We start from the raw sequence: 24,081 nt of genomic DNA, 5'->3' as shown, positions 1-24,081 counted from the left end.
GGAAGCTATTAGAATGATGTGATGAATAATTTACACCACTACTCATATTACTTGGTAGAAGTTTAGAATATTTAAAGAATAAAATGGAGTATATTTTCAAATTTTAATTTATATATTAACTTATAGTAGCCTACTTGTTGTTAAATATTTTATTACTCTCGTGTAGGTTCCTACAATTTCAAACTGGGAAGCAACATACACATCTCTAATACAATATGTGATTTAAAAGAATGGGGCAGGGAATCCCTGGGTGGCTTGGCAGTTTGGCGCCTGCCTTTGGCCCAGGGCGCGGTCCTGGAGTCCCGGTATCGAGTGGGGCCTGCTTCTCCCTCTGCCTGTGTCTCTGCCTCTCTCTCTCTCTCTCTCTCTCTCTCTCTGTCTATCATGAATAAATAAATAAATAAATCTTTTAAAAAAATAAAAGAATGGGGCAAAGAAGCCTAGAAAAGTTAAGAAAATTAACAAAATTTATACAGCTGGTTAATGTTACAGCTGAGATTAAATCCCAGATTTTATTTCTAAACTGTGATTTTATTTTATTATTATTATTTTTAAGATTTTATTTATTTATTCATGAGAGAGACAGAGAAAGAGAGAAAGGCAGAGAGAGACAGGCAGAGGGAGAAGCAGGCTCCATGCAGGGAGCTCAACACGGAACTTGATCCCGGGACTCCAGTATCACACCCCGGGCTGAAGGCAGACGCTTAACCGCTGAGCCACCCAGGGATCCCCTAAACTGTGATTTTAGAGAGAGCTGCATGGATTTTTTTTTTAAAGCCCAAGTTCCAAAAATTATTTTATTTCTAGGTCTTTGAAATATATTATATGAAATTACTTTTCTGCAACCATGTTTCTCAACATGATGTCCTAATTGAGGTTACTTTAAAATTAGTAAGTGTTCCTTAGGCCCCCTTGCTGGAGAGTTACTAGGGGGTTGCATCCCTCTTGGGCATCATAGGAAAGAGCTGAGGAGGCAGACATTCATCTGAGATCAGAAGGAGCTGTAGATAATCTATATATAATCCACGATTTAGTAACTGACAATCTATGTCTATGTAACTGACAGTCTAATGTGCTCCTTTACATGAATGAACACTAGTAACTATAACAAAGAAAACTTCAGTTTATATAAACATAAGATAAAAAAAACAAAAAAAAAATAAAAAAATAAACATAAGATCACAATATATAAATGTTTACTTTAATTAAAGATTTACTTTAGAAAAGTCAAAGTAGAAAAATAGCACCTAATTGATGAAATGCTAAATATTTATTTGTATATATTAACTCAAATACTCACATTCTTCCTCTTTAACACATGATAAAAAAATTTATATAGTTTTCTATATTCTATCATGTATTTTTCAGATTTGGAAGAACCTGATCAATTTCTAGAGAAAGAAAACTTTCCAGAGGTCAGAAATGCACTAAAATTTAATTATTACTCTTATAGGTAAAACCAAGATGTATAAACCCAAGATCTGTAAACAAAATGTGTATCACGTACCTGCTTTAAAGCCAAGTTGCCAATTATTAGGTTCCACTTTTCAATAGGTGAATCCATCTTCCCAATATTTACCTGTTAAGACAGATATTTTCATCATGCATCACTAATCTATGTTTTTACTCCATTTAAATAAGCATCTGAAGTCCTAAAGCCAAAGATAATTCTTTAGTAAAACTGATGAACTCATGCTGTACTTTAAATATAATCCTGAACTCACTACCAGTTTCGTATCTCACATTTAGCTTGCTCAAGATGTTTAGAAAAAAATAAATATATATAAATATTCTTTAAATGTTTATTTTTAAGCATAAATATATACATATCAAATATGTGTGTGTGTATATATATATGTACATATGTGTGTGTGTGTGTGTATATATATATATATATATGTTTAAAATTTAATATTAGCTCACAAGAACTAGCAGACCAGTTAGGGCAATCCACTTGCTCATTGTTTACAATTACCATCATCAATGTTATCCTAAAATGCCATATTTTGTGTACTGAGTCTCAATATAAATAATTACATAATTTTGAACTGCTAGTATTTTATTCCACATCATAAAACTAATGTAATTTGAAGAATTATTAGTGAGCAGAAAACCCAGGATTAAACAAATCATTTATATGTACATGATTTATATTTGAGTCAAGACTAAGATTGTTAGCAATAAAAAATTCATTCAGTTCACATAAGTTTTGATCGTGAATCTATTACAATTTATACATCTTTCTGCTAAACAGAAGAATACTCTCCAAAAAAATTATTCAATTGCTCTATAAGCAAAATTATTATTTCTCAACCATTTAGGATTTAAAACATGTATATCCAAATCTGTTGAGTTTTTCTAGCAGTGAACACTTTATTAATATAAAACATACTGAGCTGGGTTTCAATTATTCATTATCTGCTTGGTCATGAAAGTTAAGTGAATGGGTAAAGTGAGAAGTACATAACGGTTGCTATTTATCGGTAGTTTATGGACAGACTAGAGTTTAGCTCACTGGCTTCAGACTAGCAGATTACTTGCTACATCAACATTTCCACTATCAATTTGGAAAACAGAATTCTTGAACCTCCCTCTGGGCTCTAGTCTCAAAGCACCCAGCAATGCAAATATTAAGATCTCTCAGTTTTTCAGTATAATTATTCATGCTGTCTTTATTTGCAGATTTCTTCCCTAAGCCTGGAAATCTACATTATTCATGAAATTTGTGTTTGTAGCTCTAACAACCTGGGTCTTTGCTTCTGTGAGTAATAAGGTACAAGCAATGTTTAAAGAGTAAATCTACTTCAGGTTTAGTGTTCAAGAAATAGGCATGAGGGAAATTAGTGTTATTTTTAATAACTTTTAGAAAGAGGTCTATAGGTATAGGAAGCAAACTAAAATGATTCCATGAAAAAGCATAAGACTTCAAGACTCCAGAATAAATCAATGATCAGTAGAGGTGGACCACGCATATACTAAGGTCTAGGAGAAAGTGAAGAAAAGTGAGTCACAGAATGAATGCTATGAATTAGGTAGGCTACTTCACCAGATTCACTTGGTACCACTGCCATGAGACCCTTCAAAAGCCTGGAACTAACTACTTTTCTCAAAATCCTCTTCCTTAGAGCTGCTGGTTAGTCTGCCAGTGACAGGAACTTGCCTAAGATTTGAAAGGCAGAAAGGAAGGAGATGCCATTATTTCTGTAAGGTCCTGGTAGCAGATATAGTAGGCATCCAGAGGTCTACACTGCAATGCACCCATGGCTTTCTTCCTCTGCTGCAGTGCTTCAGGCTATTTCTCTGTCTACTCCCACCAGAAATCTTTACTTCTCCCACATTTGTGTAAGCCCAAATTGTTTTATTAAATTCTTTATTGCCACAATATATACTACGGCAGTTCTACTGACGAAAACCATAGTGATAGAATAACATCACACTACTCAATTAATCTGTGTTATAACTGATGATCACAATTTCTGAGTCCCTTCCAGATCCATATGTCTCTGAATCTAGAGTCCTTTTATTCTAACATGAATAATAAATAGCAAGTTAATGTATGATATGAAATAAAACATATTTCACATTTATGACATATAATTTATGTGTAAATCACAATGTATTATATGAAATAAACACAAAGTAGAATATATTGACAAATAATAATCACTTTTTATATAAAGCAAAGATTTTTAGAAGCAAGGATTTTTAAAAGAGAAAAATGTTGATCTAAATGTAACTACTTAGAGAAAATACTCATAGTATGGGCATGCATTGGGGATGGAAGGGGGAATCTGGCAGAATTCAGAAAATTGACCTTTGTGGCCTCCATATTGTAAAAACTGAAACAAGAATTGGGCAGACCTACCATACTAGCCAGTGGCCTAGGATTAATATGAACCATCTAAATTTTTCCAGAGTTGAGAGGAAGAATGAATGTTCTATGTAAAGACCTTTGCTAGAACTACTTTTATTAGATTAACTGACCAGATGGTACTCAGCTAGAAAAACTAAGAACTTGGAAGGTGATAAAGTATAGTGGGATATGATCTGATAAAGACTTCTACATGACCCAGATTAATTTATTTATTTTAAAGTACTAGAAAAAAAAAAGTACTAGAAAAATAGACCGATATTTTTGTAGACACTAGCTAGTTTTTAAGGAGAGAGTAGAGCTGAGGTGGCCAGGGCCTGAAGATGTGTTATGTTTTAGTCAACACAGTGGTTTTAATTTTTTGAATCTAAATGCCTTAGGTTGGGTCTGTAGTCTCTACTTTTTATAATCTCTACATCCCTCTTCTTCATAGAAGTATATGTTACTTATCTGACCCTGAAGCACATGAGTTAAGGACAGGCTTTAAGATTTATTAGAACTAAAGATAATAGTGGGTTGGAATGACCTTGAAATTATAGATTTACTAATACAGTTACTATAATTGATTTAAAAAAATATATTTAATATGTAAATACTTGAAACAAGGGTACTGAAAGTCTCCACTAAACCATTAGTCTTTATATATATGTGTGTGTGTGTGTGTGTGTGTGTGTGTACACACACACACATAGGCACCTGGGGGGTTCAGTGGCTTAAGCATCTGCCTTTGGCTCAGGTCATGATCCCTGTGTCCTGGGATCAAGTCCCAAGTTGGACTCCCCACTCAGGAGGGAGTCTGCTTCTCCTTCTCCTTCTGCCTCTCCCCCTCTGCCCATGTTCTCTAATAAATAAAATCTTTAAATAAATAAATAAATAAATAAATAAATAAATAAATAAAATTAAGTATGTGCTCCAAAAAAAAGGTATATAAAAAATAAACCAGAATGTTAACCATTTTTATTTCTGAATGATGGGTTTGTGGATAATTTTTATTTTCTTCTTTGTTCATTAGTAAATTTTTCGAATTTTTATCACTCAATATGTATTACTGCTATAATCAGAAATTTTATTTAAAAACACATAATTGGTCAATTTAAAAATTTGGCAACTAGAAAAGGTAATAGTCTCAACTTTTTGTCTAAACATGGGTTCTACAATATAAATGACATTAAAACTCACAGAGTATTCAGATGAAAGCCATAATAGAAACTAAGACTACCCTATAAATATGAGGGACTGAGTAGAGACCCAACCTAAGGCATTTAGATTAAAAAAATATGAGGTCCAACTTTAGTCGGACTGGAAGCTGACTAAAGAATGGCTTTTACATAGTAAGACACTAAACATTTGGAAAAGAACAAGAGGAAGAATTGAAAAGGGAGAAGGAATGAAAGGAAAAGAAATGGGAAGGGAGGAGGAAAGTTTTATTCCTATTTAGAAAAGAACTAGAGAAGTAAGCACAACATCTTTGAGTGCTAGCCACTGAATACTGGTACAGTTTTCCTAGAGGCTGTAAAATTCTTCTGAAGTTTTAAAACAAGTAGATTCTCATCTATCTAGAGGGATATACTGTCAATCTTGCCCCAAGTATGAAGATTTGACTAAATGACTTCTTTTATGAAAAGCAAAAATCAAATAATAGAAATATGCAAAAAGTTCTGTAAAATGTTATTAAAGTGATACTTCATGGGTAGTTATGATGTTAAACTTTATTACATAAAATCAATATACACAGGGGTGCCTGGGTGGATCAGTCTGTCACCAACCTCTGGTGATTTCAACTCAAGTCATGAACTCATGGGTTGTGAGATGGAATCTCATGTGAGGTTCTGTGCTCAACGTGGAGTCTGCTCAAGATTCTCCCTCTCCCTCTGCCCTCCCCCAACTCATGCATGCAGCTCTCTAATCAATCAACCTTTTTAAAAATCAATATGCATAAAAACATCAGGTAAAATGGCAGAATCCCATAAACATGGAATATAAAAGGAATATGGAAACAGCTTAAAAATTCTAAAATCACTAAATACTATCCCTCACTAAAAGAAACCAGGCCTCCATAGAGAAATGGCTGATTTCAGGTCTGGGACAAGGAAAACATAAGATGACCCTGGAATATCTTGTTGTACCAGAAAGTAACAAAATGCCGAAAAATAATGGAGGCACGCCAAAAGGACAGAGGAACCAGGGGTGCCTGGGTGGCTCAATTGGTTAAGTGCTCAACTCTTGATTTCGACTCAGGTCGTAATCTCAGGGTCACAATCTCAGAGTCCTGAGATAGTGCCCTGCGTTGGGCTACACACTCCATGCATCCCTCTCCATCTACTCCTCTCCCTTTTCCCCCAGCTCACATGCACTCTAAAATGCATACATAAATAAAATCTTAAAAAAAAAAAAGGACAGAGGAACCAATTTGAAAGAGCTTCCCCCTGACCAATTCTGAGACAATTCTGAGACGATTCAGGTATCAGGATGAATCATTACAGTACAGTAATGGATTATCACCCATTAAATAAAATAAGAATCTATTCAGTCCATACAGGATGGATGGATGGATGGATGGATGCATAGATAGATAGGAAAGACAGGAGAATGTTTCCTTAGTACAATGCCAACTAATAAATGTAGAAGGGATAACAATTAGTAAACTACAACTTAGCAGCCTTCAAAGTAATAATAGAGTCAGACAAAAATATTAACATGATAAAACTGGCTAAAGGTTAGAACAGGGTATTTCCTGTATCAAAGTGTCTTCTTACAGATTGCTTACTAATTATAAAAGGGTAAGATACAACTTTATATGGGAAACCTGGCAAACACTGTTATTCAAATAATCAATGAGTAAAACAGAATGATACTATTTATATGAAATCCTAAAAAAATGACCAAAAGATCAGGGATTACATGGTACCAGAGGTTGTGGCTGTATTGACAGCAAAGGAGCACAAAGGAACGTTTTAGGGTAAGGGAAAGTTCTGTATGTTGTTTGTGGTGGTAGCTACACAGTTTCTAGGTTGTTTTTTTTTTTTTAAGATTTTATTTATTCATGAGGGACACAGAGAGAGAGACAGAGACACAGGCAGAGAGGGAGAAGCAGGCTCCATGCAGGGAGCCTGTTGCAGGACTTGATCCCAGGACCCCAGGATCACGACCTGAGCCTAAGGCAGACGCTCAGCAACTGAGCCACCCAGGTGCTCCTACACAGTTTATCTTTCAAAACTCATCAAACAATACACCTAACACAGATGCACAGTATTACATGTAAATGAGATTTCAATATATTTTTTTAATTTTTTAAGAAAAAAGAGTGAGTGAGAGAGCACATGAGTGGGCAGGAGAGGTAGAGGAGAGAGAGTAGCAGACTCCCCACGGGGCAGGGAGCCCAACACAGGGCTCAATCCCAGGACCCTAACATTATGGTCTGAGCTAAAGGCAGATGCTTAACTGACTGAGCCACGCATGCACCCCAAGACTTAAATAAAATTTTTAAAGGTAATTTCATATAGCAATAATTGCTTTTTAAAAATAACAAACATTTATATTCCCACCACCTGGTTTTATCAAATATTAAAATTTGACCATATTTAGTATGCCAATATATCCCATTTACATTTAAAACCATCAAACTATCCCATCATCATCTGAGGCTCTATTTCTATTTATTCAATCTTTTCTGTCTCCTCTTGGTTCTTCATTTTGGATAATTTCTGTCAATCTATCTTCAAGTTCATGAATTCTTTCTTCTGCTATCACCCATCTGATATTGACCCTGTTGAGTATATTTTTATTTGTTACTGTACTTTTTCACTCTAGAATTTCTATTTATTTTTTTCAGTTTCCATTTCTTTCTTAAGATTCTATATCTACTCACTTATTAATATTTACATTTGTTTATTTGTTTGAACATTTTTTCCTGTAGTTCTTTGAACATACTTATACTACATGCTTTGAAAGACTCTGCTAGGGCAGCCCCAGTGGTGCAGCAGTTTAGTGCTGCCTGCAGGCCAGGGTGTGATCCTGGAAACCCGGTATCGAGTCCCACGGCAGGCTTCCTGTATGGAGCCTGCTTCTCCCTCTGCCTCTCTCTCTTTCTCTCTGAATAAATAAATAAATAAATAAATAAATAAATAAATAAATAAATAAATAAATCTTTAAAAAAAAGACTGCTAAATCCAACATCTGAGCCTACTTTCCACTGAGTATGAATCTCACTTTTCCTAAATATGACTCACACTTTTGCATTTCTTTCTACATCTAATAATTTTCAGTTAAAAACTAAACAATGTAATAGTGTATTACAATGACTCCAATAATGTTGTGTTCCTCTGAGCATTACTGGATTTGCCTTTTAAAGGCAGTTAATTTGCCTAGACTCAAACTACAGACTCTCGTCTCTCTCACAGTGTAGAGCAGCTTATATCTTTGCTTTTAGAAAAGCTGGTTTTTTCAACTATCAACTATTCCTTTTTAGCCTCACTGTTTGGGGATCATCCTGCACCTGTGTAGTTTATGGTCAGCCAAAGATTTGAGCAGAATTTATACCCAGATTTTGGGGCTCATCCTTTTAACTGTTCTCTTACTCTTGGGATTTCTCCATAAATTTCTACCTGCTCTGTCAGCTCCAAGCTCTGTCATCTAATAATTCAAGACAATAAAATTTCCACTTTCTGCCACTATACCTATGTACAAGTCACAAAAGGCATTTGGTCAAAAACAAAAAAACTCACAGATCTTAGCTAGTGTATTTGTCTTTCAAGTACAGGCCCCACTCATGTTTCTATCTACTTGTTTTTTGTTTTGTTTTTTGTTTTTGCTTTTTGTCAGACTCCTGACCTCTGTCACCTGAAAGTGGTAAGACTGTGAGTTCTCTGCCACATGAGATCCAGGGATTGAGGAAACTCCCTCAGGCAAAAAAAAAAAACAAAAAACCTACAAACTGCAATTCTTACCCGTTGTAAACATGGTCTTTTAAGGGTGAACTCAGTTTCCACCTGTTTTTGATCACCTTCTATTGCCTTCAGTTTGTCTAGGTTTTCTCATTGTTAATCTCTGGAAAGTTTCACTCACTACTTCATTCTGCCATTAAGTAGAATTAGAAGCATTAAATTTTTTTACATGCTTGAAATATTTTATAAAATGTAAGATGGCAAAATGCACACACATACATTCATATACACACCCTATTATCTTTCTGAACATGCGAGGGTGGTGCCTATGCTTATAATCTTGATTTCAGTAAAGGTTTCACATGTGCATACTATGTATTGAAACTCATCAAATTATGGACTTTTAATTTGTATAGTTGATTTGTATCAATTATATCTCAGTAAAGTGTCAAAGAAAGGGGGGGTAGCTAAAAATCTAGATGACTGAAACAGTTTTAGATTAAACATTAGTAGTTCTACTCCACAAAGTTATGGCTATGGATTGGTATTTATTTATTTATTTATTTATTTATTTATTTATTTATTTATTTATTTATTTATTTTGGATTGGTATTTATAACTTAAGAAACATAGTCTAAAATTATGAAATGAGAGGAATATACAGTTTCATTTGTATCTAACAATCAGGTTTAGAGACAAGAACTGGTAAAATTTAGAATTATGCCAAATTTAGGAAGCAATACTGAGATTGTAACTATATATTATGCCACAGCTATTAATATCATTATTTGGGGTTTAATTTTTCTTTATTTTAGAAGTCTTATAATTTGAATTGAAGTCCAATCTAAAATTATTAGGGAAAGGTTTTGGCCACTTTTTCACATCCCAGTATTAGAATATAAGCTCAATGAAGGCAGGAACATTTTCCGTTTTATTTATTGCTGATTCCCAAGCACACAATAGCACTTTGCATATTGGAAGGGTTTGAAAATAGTTTTTGATTTAATGAGTTATAAAGGTGGAATGTTACAAAATAATTTCAGAGAATCAAGAGTTCCTTGAAAAGACATTTGAGGCAACAGAAATCAGTTTTGCCTGAATGGAAATGAGCTAATCAAACTGTGCTACATAATTTGCTCCTAAAAAATAGATTGATGGGCTTTAAAAATATATATGTTGTCTTTAGGACAGTGGATACCATGTTTGACTCTTTTATCTACCAGATGATCTAGGAGCAAAAAATTTTAGACCTGAGATAATAGAATTTAAACCCAACAATTTATAGAAGCATTGTCCTGGATTATTTTCTAATTATATACTACTGTTACATATCCACAATTATCTACTATAATATATATCTATTCTTGAAAAGATAAAAATTAAGGAAAAATTATTCAAAGTTAATCATTATAATTTAAATTTTGACTCAAGTAAGGGGGCAAGATAATGTTGATTTAAAATCATTATTAAATCTCTTTAAAATAGGAAACACTTTTATAGAAATATCTTTTTATTTGAGAGCATTTAACCTTCATTTTTACAGAATAACAAGTTTTTTTTTTTTTTTAAGATTTTATTTATTCATGAGAAACACAGAGAGAGAGAGAGAGAGAGATGCAGAGACATAGGCAGAGGGAGAAGCAGGCTCTCTGGCAAGGAGCTCGATGTGGGACTCAATCTCAGACTCCAGGATCATGCCCTGACCCAAAAGCAGATGCTCAACGACTGAGCCATCCAAGCGTCCCCAGAATAACAAGTTTTAAAGATAACTGTCCTTCAATGATTGAGTGATATCTTATGTTTTAAGTTCTCCATCTTTATACTTACTGAAAACCTTCTTTATAATCCTATAATTTCATTTACCCTGATTGTCCTGCAGACAATCATAAAAATGATAAAAGACTCTTCAATGGAATAAAAAGATTAAAATAATCATATAGCCTTCTTTTAAAAAAAAAAAAAAAGCCACCCAGGGATCCCCTCCTATAGCTTTCTATAGCTATAATCCTTACTCCTACTTTTACAAGTGAAAATAAATATTACATAAGAAAATTGTAAAATTTTTTAAAATTATTTTTTGATCATAGATGAAAAGGCGCTTTCAAATACTACTTGTTTTAAGTTTTAAAAAAAAAAATTATTCTCACTGACCTTTTTCCCTGGAACCAGGGAGTACAGGTAGGAATCTGCCACACCAGTCCCAATTAAAGATAAAAGAAAACTAAATTACGGTAGTGGCAGGTGGGACATATAAGGAAGGGGAGAGATTCCATAGGTTGAACTGACAGACTGGACATTAACTGGGTAGAAGTTGGGGGTGATTGGTAATGTTAATAAACCGACAAGAAATACAGAAAATATGAGTAGAGTAAAAGCAAGTAATGAATTTAGTTTTGAATGTAGTGAGTGGTGCAGACAATTGAAAATTCAGCTCTGGAGGTCAGGAAGGAGACTGGAGATATAGATCTGAGAGTCAGTGACGTGCAGGCAGTGGTGGACTATGTGAAATTATTGACAGATCATTAAAACAAGGTACTAATATTAAGTAACACAGTAATACTTATTAGTATCAATACTAAAATATTAATATTAGTAGTAATACTAAAGTAAAACTTTAGTATTAGTACCTTGCTTTAGTATTCAAATCAAGAAGATGAGCAAAGAAAAAGAAACCAAAAAACAGACTAAGAGGAAATGATGAAAGGGTAGAAGGAAGTCAGTGTGGGTTCTCAAAGTCAAGAGTAATAAAAAAATTTCAAGTAGAAAATAGTCAGTGAAGTTTATCAAAGGTGAGACTTTGGGGACTTTACTATTAAGAAGTCTTTATCTAGGGGATGCTTGGGTGGCTCAGTTGGTTAAGCATCTGACTTTTGATTTCAGCTCAGATCATAATCTCAGGGTTGTGGGATCAAGCCCCAAGAAGGGCTCTGCACTCAGCAGGAAGTCTTGCTTAAGATTCTCTCTCTCCCTCTCCTAGTCCCCCCTCTCTTCCTCTCTGTTCCTCCTCTAAAGAAGAAGAGGAGGAGGAAGAAGAGGTGGCGGCAGCGGAGGAGGAAGAGAAGGATGAGGAGGAAGAGAAGGAGAAGGAAGAGGGGAAGAGGAAGGAGGAAAGGGGGGAGGGTGAGAGGGAGGAGAGGGAAATCTTTAACCTAGAATTGCTTTAGTAGTTGATAGAGTATCAAAATTGGAATATAGCTGGCCATGATTCTCTAGCATTCTGTAAGAGTACTCTACCTAGCAAACTTGAGATCAAATTCTCTAAGCAATGAAAACATTATTAACTAGATGAATATACCATGTTATCATAGTTTGATGCCATGAGTTAACTACTTTTCCATATACTAATTTGTTTACTTTTACCCCTCTCAAATCCTGAGAAATTTTCAAGTGGCTACTCCCACTAATCCATCAGTCAATCCCATCTTCTGTCTCTGAAAATTAGTTCTGGACTCCAACTATGTCTCATTATAGCCACTGCTACCACCCTGATCCAAGCCAGCATCACCTCTAGCCTGTATTACTGCAACAGACTTTTAACTTGTCTGTTTGCTTTAGTCCTTGGCCTGCTGTAGCTCTGTCTCAACACAACAGTCAAAATAATCTGTTAAAAATATCAGGTCACAGCACTCTTCTGTTCAAAACCTTCGAATGGCTTCCCATTTCCCCACAATAGGCAAAGTCCTTACAATGGCCCACAAACTCATCTCATGCTTTGTTATTTTCCCTTTTCCCATCTGGTCACAGCCCCATAGGCCTCTATGTTGTTCATTGAACACAGTGGTTCTCAAACTTTGATGTATATCAGAATCACTGGTTAAAATAAAGATTGCTGAGACAAACTCCCAGAGTTTCAGATTCAGTTGCTTCGGGGTAGTAACAAGAATTTTCATCTCTAACAAGTTGCTAACCACACTTATCAAAAGACCACACTTTGAGAATCATTGATCTAACATATCAACAACAGTCCTGTCTCTGGCCTTTGACATTGACTGGGCCATGTCTATCTCAAATAGCTTCAAAAAATAAAGGCAAACAGATTAGTAGATGGAAAAGTAGTAACTCATGGCATCAAGCCATAACATAGTACATTTATCTAGTTTATGGTGTCTTCATTAGAGAACTAAGTAATTTCTTTAGCTTATGATTCAAATATAATCAGTGACAAAATTCTTGATCTATGGAAAATGTCAACTCCGTTTCTCCTTCCCCAAAGAAAGGCCCAGCTAGCTCACTCTGTAGTAAAGGCACTTGGTGGAACTGGAGGGTATTATGCTGAGTGAAATAAGTCAATTGGAGAAGGACAAACATTATATGGTCTCATTCATTTGGGGAATATAAAAAATAGTGAAAGGGAATAAAGGGGAAAGGAGAAAAAATGAGTAGGAAATTTCAGAAAGGGAGACAGAACATGACTCTTAACTCTAGGAAACGAACTAGGGGTGGTAGAAAGGGAGGTGGGTGGGGGGTGCGGGTGACTGGGTGATGGGCACTGAGTGGGGCACTTGATGGGATGAGCACTGGGTGTTATTCTATATGTTGGCAAATTGAACACCAATAAAAAATAAATTTATTAAAAAAAAAAGGCAGTTGGTTGACCGACCCCTCCCATGGGCTTTGCTTCTAATCAGATTTGGAGTTACCCTCTTTTAAATATGAACAAATAAATGTAACCAGACATTTGATGGAAATATCTAACATAAAATATAAACGCCACAACAAATTAAAGCAAAAATTAAAAGATTAAGATTCAATTCATCTTTATTCAGTGTTAATGGTAATATGTAATCAAATTAAACAAAGTAATTTGCAGCATTCTTCTTTTCCGCCAGATTCCCTACAGCTCAGCTTATTTCAAAATGGCGTGGCATGTTTAATCTGTTATTTGAATCTAAACAAATATTGGAGAATGCTCAAGAATGTTGCTTTTAGAAATATTTTCTTTGAGATAAGCTAGCCAAAATTTCAGTTTTCCGGGCAAAGTTATCAAGTTGCTTAAAAGCTTGTATGCTTAAGAATATTTATCAGAACAAAGTTCATTTTCCAACAAAATGAAACTAAAGCTATCTTTAAACTCTCATTCCAATAACTTCCTTTTTCTTTAAATATTACCAGTTTTTTTTTTTTTTTTTCAAGACCTCTTCTTTATTCCCTTCTTTGGTCATAAGCCTCTCTTGGATTGAGTTCCACCTTGCTAACCCAACAGTTTTTTTTTTTTTTTAAAGATTTTATTTATTCATGAGAGAGAGAGAGACAGAGAGAGACAGAGACACAGGGAGAGGTAGAAGCAGGCTCCATGCACAGAACCCGATGTGGGACTCGATCCGGGTCTTCTGGATCACGCCCTGGGCTGAAGGTGGCGCTAAGCCACTGAGCTACCCAGGCTGCCCTAACCCAACAGTTCTTAAAGCATAATGCAAATGCAGATCACTGGGAAAAGATAGCACATGGAACACATGTATATAATTTCACTAACACTGAAGACATTGGTAAAGCTACATAAAAGTTTTTGTTTTGTTTAAGACAGCTAGCAATATAATGGACACACATTCCAGCAGAACACCAAGTGTGAAAATCAACATTCAGCTGACACCAAATGTCACCATTATATGAGATACTAGAAGGTGAAAATAAATCAAATTCTAAAACTTATATTACCTCTCAGTACTAAATTTTTAGAAATCATTTCTCAGCACCAAGAGCTACTAGTTCTATCCTTTGGTCACTATACTGCCTCTATGTAATACTACACAGATGCCCACTTTAAAACTAAGTCATTAGAGAATCAAGATGAATTTGGGCTAGTTTTGCCAATTTAGATACTTGTAAGAATGATGGTATTACTCAATTACTGGGCTTTCTTGCCTCTCATATAATAATTGATGAGTATTACTGATGATAATAAAGCTGCAATTACTGGGATTTCTTGCCTCTCATATAATAATTGATGAGTATTTCCTCTTTCATTCCTAGGTTTGGAGATTCAATTGATGGTGATGATGCAATTTCATTAAAATAATTCCATAAGCTGAAATTTTGTACATTGCTTGATGATGCCTTCTAAATGTTTTCAGATAAGTCTAAGATTGCTGTCCTTATATTTTTAAAAAATATTTTTACGTGTACTTATTGCTTCACATGATCACTTGAGAAAGCTTTGTCTTTAAACCTAGGACCTAAAAGTTTAACAATGGAGCAATGTAATTGGCTTCCATGATGCCAAAAAGTAATGAATTTCCATCTGTATCTCGGTTTTTATTTCATCCATGCCAATGAAGAGAAGAGAAGAATGGCAGGACTTTTATAGCAAAGATTATATAAGAAATACTTAAACATGTCAAGGTATACCTGTTTGGTTATTTAAGAAGGTACAAGTAAAAGAAGTGCTTTCTTTATAAACAACCATTGTTTATTATTAAGTCATGTTATTGTTTCCTTTAGGGTACAAAATTAAGGCTATTTTGTTCAAGTAGCCCTCTTTAATATATAAATTCTCTTCCATTTTATTTTAGTATCTTACAAATTACATCACAAGAGATTTGAAAATCTTTACTAAGTCATGAAATTTTCCTTAGGCCAAAAGAAGTTTTTTACTCCTAGAATCTAAAATCAATAGTACTCTAAATCAGGTAAAAGGGGCCCTAGCTCTGAGACTCTCTTTAACTATGCCCACACAACACAGGCGGAGGAGTGCATAGGGCTCAAGTAAAGTTCCCACTCAGCACCTGTGCCTTATCCCCTTCAAGGCCATACTCCAGATACCCAGAACCATAAGTTCCCTGACCAAATGGCCTATATCCCAATGCCAAGACCTCCTCCTGAGTCAACCTTCTTTTTTTTTTTTTTTTAATTTTTTATTTATTTGTGATAGTCACACACACACACACACAGAGAGAGAGAGAGAGAGAGAGAGAGAGAGAGAGAGAGGCAGAGACACAGGCAGAGGGAGAAGCAGGCTCCATGCACCAGGAGCCCAACATGGGATTCGATCCCGGGTCTCCAGGATCGTGCCCTGGCCCACAGGCAGGCGCCAAACCGCTGCGCCACCCAGGGATCCCCCTGAGTCATCCTTCTGAAGGCAGATCATGCCACCACTGGGTACATGCCCAACTGGAGGAATGTTAAAGGGTGGCTGTTTGCAGAGGGTACAGATGGAGTTTGGACAAAGGACCTGAGGTATGTGTGAGGTCTTTCAAAATGCAAGACACAGAGCCAAGTGTAGGGGAGGTAGGGGGCAGGCCAGGGGCTGACTCTCTCCATAACACCATGTTCCAAAACAGAACCCTAGAAGCTAAGAGTTCCTCATTTGATCTCACACTTCCAGATCTACATAAGGATATATCTGCCAAGGAAGAAAGATAGAAATTTTTTTAAGTTTGTAGATTGTTGTATAATCTTAAACTACATAGCATATGTTCCACGGGCCTGTTTGTATTCCTGTCTCAGGCCCAACTGTTAAAGTGAACTTGTCTAGAATGCTTATATTTTGGGATGCCTGGGTGGCTCAGCGGTTGAGCATCTGCCTTTGACTCAGGGCATGATCCTGGAGTCCTGGGATCGAGTTTCGCACCGGGCTTCCTATGTGAAGCCTGCTTCTCCCTCTGCGTGTGTCTCTGCCTCCCTCTCTGTGTCTCTCATGAATAAATAAAATCTTTAAAAAATATTTTACATTATTGTACTGATATCACTGCACTGACTAAATATAACAATAACCTGGAATGGTCTTTTCCCAGATTTTGATATATGACTGATTCTCTTTTATTATTCAGGTGCCAGCTTATACATCATCTCTCAGAGAAGTCTTCTCTTACTAGTTAATATCAAATATCCCTCATGAATCATCCTTCATCATGTTTCCTTTATTTTCCTCACTGCCCATATCAATATCTGAAAATGTTAACAAAAATTCCACTACAGCAGGAACCTTGCCTGCCTTGTTATTCATCTATAGAAAACTGTATTCTTATTTAATGCCATGGGTTATAATCTTAGCTATCATTTATTTTGTGGGTCAAATTGCCCCAGATCTGCCTAGAATGTTATCCTGTATCCTTCTGACATGTTCATATATATTTTTAATTATACTTTTATTATATATATTTACTTAAAACATAGATGTATATATATTTTTGGCATTTTCTTACTTTCTGACACAGCAAGATGTGCCAGGGTCATCTTATACTTTTAAATGTTACTGTCCAAGAAATGAGGAGTCCTCATTTTCTATGATTCCCAGTTCCATTTTGTATTCAATAATTACAATGATGACACGCAAAATTAGAGACTAAAGTGAATTTAACCAAATAATTCTACTCTATGAGGTCTGGCTCCACCTTAGTAATTAGCTGATATCCCTAGACATTTCTAGCTCACCAAATAATTACAGAAATAAGTAATTAGGACTCTATCTTCAAATGGTATTTAAAAGAAATAATATCAAATTTTCAAAATATTAAGTAACAAAAAATATTGTAAGACCAAGACTTCAGGAAAGCATTCCTACAACGCAGAGGAGGCTATTAGGTTTTTGTTAGTGAGGTTATTTATTGGTTTTATAAACTCTTAACACAATTATCCTGTGCAAGTAAATGGGAATGTTCTGGAATGTGAGTTATTCCATTACATACTAGCTCTGTCTTCAGTGAAGTTACTCCATTGTTCTAAGCCTCAGTTTCTCCTTTATAAAGACAGGAATGACAGTGCTTATCCTATAGGGTTGCTATAAGGCAGGAGGCACAGTCCTAGCATGTTTTGAGGGCTCACTGATGCCCAATATCATTATGGTGCTGGACGGAGTTTAGTTACATGACCTTTCATATATAAAGAAGGAGCTTAGAAGTTTTCACAGGGCACATGCAGTATTTTCTCTTAACCAAGCAAGCCAACAATGTTAATAAAGCATTATTTAATGTCGTGCATTTATTTTCTTTCCGAGCATCTGCTTTACTCAAGAAACCTTAGGGAACTTACAGTTTTGCATTCTTTTATTTCTTTTGGGTAAATTCTAGGATTGTAATTAAACTGTTCAGGAAAAAAAATGCATTCTTTCACAGCTTAGCTACATATGCTAAATTGTTATCCAGAAAGGTTAAACATTTTTTAAAAACATTGCCAGTAACGGGGTTCTGAGTTATTTTTAGAAGCCCGAAGGACATTATTTTCTCATTGTAACATTTGTTGGGGTTCACCATTGTGCAACCTAATTATGTTGGTTAAAGTCACATTGCTATTGAAGTTCACTTTAATGAACCATCTACCCATTTAATGTTAGTCAAAAATTAAGCCATCAGAAGGTATTTCTAATTGCAGTGTCTTTAGTATATGAAGTTGGTTTGCTGTAGCATCTTTAAGCAAACAAGAAAAAACAAAAGAAATAAAAGAATGCAAAACTGTACATATAAAAGTATTCATTATAACATTTAACATTGTTTATAATTGCAAAACATTAGAAAGAGCCTATATACTCAATAACAGATGATGGACTAAATTGTAGGAGACTTATGTAATGGAAAGGTACATAGCCAATAAAAATAATAACATGTCTATATTTATTGATATGGAAAGATGATCATGGTATATCTTCAAATGGATATCACAGATTTTGAGAGAATATACATGATTCCTGTTCTTTTTTTAAAAAAATACACTGTATCTACTCTATGCTATGCCTAACTATGTATAAGTATAGATACCCAAGTACAGATAAATATCCAAGTATAGAAGGATCTATACCAAAATACCAACACAATCAATATATGTATAGGTGAAGAACTTGGAGTGGCTTTAAATTTTCTTTATACTTTTTTCCCTTTTCTTCAGTTTTTGAAATAAGTATGTATTACTTTTATCATCACAAAAGGTTTAAATACCAATCAACCGACCACTGAACCATTAAAAAAAAATCTCATTATCTAACTTGTCCCATGTCTCAAGCACTGATAACTGCCAAAATGTCCTGGAGTAAAATGAAGCAAGTATACTACTTCTTAGGATAAAGGAGGGCCTATAATTCACAAATTAGCCAACCTAGAGAACTTTTGGGGTATGTTACCAGGCATTACTACTTAGCATATCCCTGAGGTCCAGAAATTTTTCAGATAAAGGAAAAAAATTTTCCTGCTACAAGTTCTCCTTAACAGAGAGAAACAGTATAGGTAATATACATACTTAGAGGTAGGAAAAAACTTACTGCAGTGGATAATCTGGATGCCAATGTCATTTCCAAGTTCCCTTTGAGACCAAGGAGTGCAGGAACTAAAATGAAAACTTCTGTTACTTTTTTGAACACCTCCCAGTGCTATAAAGGAAAAACAAACAGAATTTTCTGACACACTTTAAAAAACACTTTAGAAAAAAAGACATTTCTAAAAATCTCAGCCTTTCTTTTTTCCAATGTTGCATCAACATTTTGAATAACACAGGTCATTTAATCAGTGAACATTTAGCTTAACCCCATTCTGCAGAGCTCTGAAGCCTTGCTTGAGTCGCTTTAGAAGACTGAGTTAAATTGGGAGTGATAGCTGATACAGTCACTATATCCCCAAATACCTCTAGCTTGCTACACAGTTCTGATACCCTTGAATTTTATTTTATCCGTTAATGAGGACAGGAGTCAGTATAACTAGTAGTTAAGAGTACACACTCAAGAACCAGACCATCTAACTGGACTTGAATCTTGGTTCCAACACTAATGACAACAATCTCACAGGAAAATTACAGTATTATTTAATTTAGCAAATGGAGATATAAAGATTTAAAGAAATTAAATGATTTTCCCAAGGCCAGAAAATGGGACCTAGAACAGAACTCAGAAGTTCTGAGTCATTCCATGTTCTGGTCCCCATTTTAGGGACCAGAGGCAACAGGCTACAGTGCACAGGATCATTAAAAAAAGCCCTAAATTGGAAATTAGAAAATCTGTGATTCTAGTCATGGATCTGTCATAACCTAGCTGCATAAATCCTGGATGAGTCATATGTCTTTTGGATCTCCATTGCTTCATCTATGAAATGAAGATCCCTGTCTGCTCTAGCCCTTGGGAAAATACCATGATAATGAAAATAACATATTAAAATACTTTATAAAGTGAAAAAACCCACACAATTCACTTACTAACCTGCCATTTACTAATGCTATTAAGAGGTGATTGTCCCAGGAAGAGACTTTATGGATTCGCATGTTGATTTATGCCCAAAAATATCAAGAATGCAGCCTCGTCATTAATACCAAGACAAGTGAGAAAAATAAAACTTAAATTCATCAGATAAATGAAAGAAAAATCCAATTTGTCCCCACAGTTGCCTTAGTGGTTGTTCCAAATAAATATAGAACTAGAACCTAAAGAGGTTAGGAAATGTTTATCAGATCTTTGGTCAATCCTGGTTCATAGGATATGCAAGGGAATCCCTCCAGGGTTCAAGTCAAGTAAGAATGAGCCTAAAAAAAGCACTGGGGTCCCGGTTGGTCCCAGATTTCTTAATCTGCAAAAAAAACTAACAAATAATCTTGTCCATGTTTTATGATGGGTTAAGAATTCTGCTGTGCTAGTGGGATATGCCTCCTTCAGAGATAAGAGTGGTAGTGGTGATAAAGATGATGATGATGAACAGGATAATAATACTAACAAACAACATTCAACCTCCACTTATTGCCTGGTATGTGCCAGGCACGGTTTTCTTTAGGTTTATTCATTTAAGCTTCACAAGAAACCTAGGAGATAGGGATCATTTTTAACAAATCAGACATAATTCAGGAATTCAGGAATACATTTTACCTGGGTCATCATTTTAAGACACCTGCCTATATGGCTTAATATTAGAAACATCAGAATAACATCCAATATCTCTGTCTAGCTCCTATAGGTCATCACACTTTGGATCTGTCGGAATGAGCTCCTTTTGGTTACTTCCACCCTTTCCAAGTTCAATTCAAATAAAATACTCCCATGAGAATTACTGCGAAGTCACTAACACATTAGCATTGCTGTAACAGTAAGAACTCTCCATTATTGATTTTTTATGCCAAATAAATTCTGTATTCTTTTCCCTACACGTGCAGAGGTGTGCTTCTAGAAGTTCCCAAACTTTCTCAGTTTTTATTATATCCTTAGGCCAAAAGAAACATCTAATAGTCCTATTTATTATGTAATTGGTCCAAACAACTTAATGGGTATTTATTTCCTAACAATTTAGTAACCATTTGTAGAAATAAAACAAATACATTGAAAAAACATTTTATATTATATCACCATAACTACTTATTAATGGGGTGTGTGTACCTGTTGGTCACTGCAAAACTTCTCAAACCTTGGAACTGGAAACTGCCACCTTCATTTCTTGTTCTATATTGATTTTTGTATGACACTTGTTTTTTTCGCAGCACCATTGAAAATCTAGTCAAGAGAAATGTTGTATGATGCAATGTTGAAGTGCTGAACCACATTGAGTCTGTAGAGTGTCCAGGAAATGTCATTGTGCTTCCTTCAAAGTTTTTTAAAAATCCCACACCAACCCTGGAGTGTCCAGAGACAGCATTTGGGTTATTTGAGAGTAGTGAGAAGCTGTACTGTATTTTAGTCAAAGAGAAGGGCTTCAGGGTCAGATTAAGTAGGATGGAATTCTGACTACTACTCTTACTCTGTGACTTCTGTGATTTACCAAAGTTTATTTAACTATTCAACTGTTGAAAGTTAGCTGGGTTATATCCAGTTCTTAGCTATTGTGAATAAAGCAGCTATAAACATTTATGTACAGGATTTGTGTGAACATTTATTCTTTGGCATAAATGCTCAGTAATGTACTTAGCTAGGTTATATGATAGTTAACATTAATTTTAGTTTTTGTTTGTGTGTTTGTTTTTAAGAAACTGTCAAGGGGTGCCTGGGTGACTCAGTTGGTTAAGTGTCAGACTCTTGGTTTCAGCTTAGGTCATGATTCCAAGGTCATGAGATGCCCCCCACCCTTCCCCTTTCTCATCCCCTCAAGCTTCGTGCTCAACATGGAATGTGCCTGTCCCTTTCCCTCTGTTCCTCCTCCTATATGTGCTCTCTCTCTAAAATAATAAAGATCTTAAAAAAAAAAAAAAAACCTGTCAAGGTGTTTCCAGGAATAGCTATTCAGTTTTAAATTCCTATCAGCAATATATGAGTAATACCATTTCTCTACATCTCAACAGCATTTCATATTTTTTTACTATTTTTAATATAGCCATTCTGATAGGTATGCAGTGATATCTCATAGTGATTTTCATCTGCATTTCTCTAATGGCTAAAGATGTTGAATATCTCATGTTTATTTGCCATCTGTACACACTCTTTGGTGAAATGTCTCTATGTCTTTTGCCAATTTTCTAATTTTTCTTAACTGTTGAGTTTTGAGAGTCCTTTATATATCCTAGTCTTTTATCAGATATATGGGTTTTTTTTTTTTTTAAGATTTTACTTATTTATTCATGAGAGACACACAGAGAGAGGCAGAGACACAGGCAGAGGGAGAAGCAGGCTCCACACAGGGAGCCTGATGCGGGACTTGATCCTGGGTCTCCAGAATCAGGCCCTGGGCTGAAGGCGGCGCTAAACCACTGAGCCACCTGGGCTGCCCCAGATATATGGTCTGCAAATATTTTCTCCCACTCTGCAGCTTGGCTTATTATCCTTTTAATAAGGTCATTCACAGAACAAAAATTTTATTTGATGAAGTCCAATTTATCCATTTTTCCTTTTATGGATCCTGCTTTTGTTGTCAAGTCTGAGAAATCTTTGCCTAGCCTTAAATCCTGAGAATTTTCTATATTTTTCTAAAAGTTTTATAGTTTTACATTTCATATATAAAAGTGTGATCAACGTTGAGTTTATTTTTCCATAAAGACTTAGGTTGAGGTTTATTTCTTTGTCTATGGATGTCTAATTGTTTCAGCACCATTTGCTGAAAGGGCTAATTCTTTCTCCAATGCACCTGTCTCAAAAATGAGCTGAACATATTTGTGTGGGTCCACCTCTGGCCTGTCTATTCAGCTGTACTGATCTACATATCTATCCCTCCACCAATACCACAGAGTCTTGACCACTGTAGCCATATGAATCAGCTTGACATCAGGTAGATTGATCCTTCCTCCTTTATTTTTATTTTTCAAATCTGTTAAAGCTATTCTTTCTTTTCCTTTGCATATAAATTTTAGAATACTATCTACAAAAAATCTGGAGTTTAAAAATTCTGTTAAACCCATATAACAATTTGGGGAAAGTTGACATTTTCATTAAGTTGAATCTTCCAAATGAATATGGCATGACTCTTTATTTAGATCATCTTTGGTTACTTTCACCTGGGTTTTGCAGCTTTCAGCATGTAGGTCCTGTATATATTCTGTTAGATTTACAGATGTACTTATTTTCTGAGAAATGTTATTGTATCTTTAATTTCAATGTTCACTTAATCATTGCAGCACATAGAAATAGAATGTATTTTTTTGATGTACTGTGTATTCTGGGACCTTGCTGAATTCATGTGTCAGTTCTAGGAGCTTTCTTTGTAGATTTTTTGGGATTTTCAAAGTAGGTAATCACATCATCCGTAAATAGCAGCAGTTTTAGTTTTTCCTTTCCAATCTGTAGGCCTTTTTTTTCTTGCCTTATTGCACTATGTTCAATAAAGGTAACAAATGCAGACATCCTTACCTTGTACCTGGTCTTAGGAAAAAGACACTCATATTTCTCCATAAGTAAAATGTTGAGGAAATTCCACTCTATTTCTAATTATCTGAGAGTTTTGTTTTGTTTTAATTTATGATAGTCACAGAGAGAGAGAGAGAGAGAGAGAGAGAGAGGCAGAGACACAGGCAGAGGGAGAAGCAGGATCCATGCACCGGGAGCCCGACGTGGGATTCGATCCCGGGTCTCCAGGATCGCGCCCTGGGCCAAAGGCAGGCGCTAAACCACTGCGCCACCGAGGGATCCCTCTGAGAGTTTTTTTTTTTTTTTTTTTACCATGAATGAGTCGTTGAATTTTGTCAAATGCTTTTTCTGCATCAGTTGATATTATCATGTGATTTTCTTCTTTAGCCTGTTAATATGGCAAATTACATTAATTTTCAAATATGGAGCCAAGCTCGCTTCCCTCACTTGTTCATGGTGTATAATTCATTTTATATATTGCTGAATTCTACTTGCCAGTATTTTGTCCAGGATTTTTTCTTTTATCTATACACAGGAGATTAATCTGTAGCTTTAAAAAATTATATTGTTTCTGGTTTTGTATCTGAGTAGTAACTAGCTTCTTAAAAAGAAAAGTGTTCCCTCCTTTTCAATTTTCCAGATAAGCTTATGTAGAATGTGTT

The 24,081-nt window shown here is 35.3% G+C and overlaps 1 protein-coding gene across 11 annotated transcripts in view; it reads right to left on the bottom strand.

Annotated features, from left to right (window-relative positions):
• The window catches only part of SLC41A2 (solute carrier family 41 member 2), a 124,471-nt gene that overhangs the window by 64,951 nt on the left and 35,439 nt on the right, over window positions 1-24,081 (bottom strand). For all 11 annotated transcript variants that reach the window (XM_077914805.1, XM_077914808.1, XM_077914803.1 and 8 more), the window contains 2 exons: window positions 18,941-19,048; window positions 1,508-1,579 (listed from right to left, as the gene is read on the bottom strand). In XM_077914805.1, the coding sequence (XP_077770931.1) occupies window positions 1,508-1,579; window positions 18,941-19,048 (180 nt within the window). The remainder of the gene's footprint in view (window positions 1-1,507; window positions 1,580-18,940; window positions 19,049-24,081) is intronic.

This window comes from Canis aureus, chromosome 11 (assembly GCF_053574225.1).
Source record: "Canis aureus isolate CA01 chromosome 11, VMU_Caureus_v.1.0, whole genome shotgun sequence".
Taxonomy (NCBI): Eukaryota; Metazoa; Chordata; class Mammalia; order Carnivora; family Canidae; genus Canis; species Canis aureus.
This window is presented reverse-complemented; position numbering and strand designations above follow the sequence as displayed.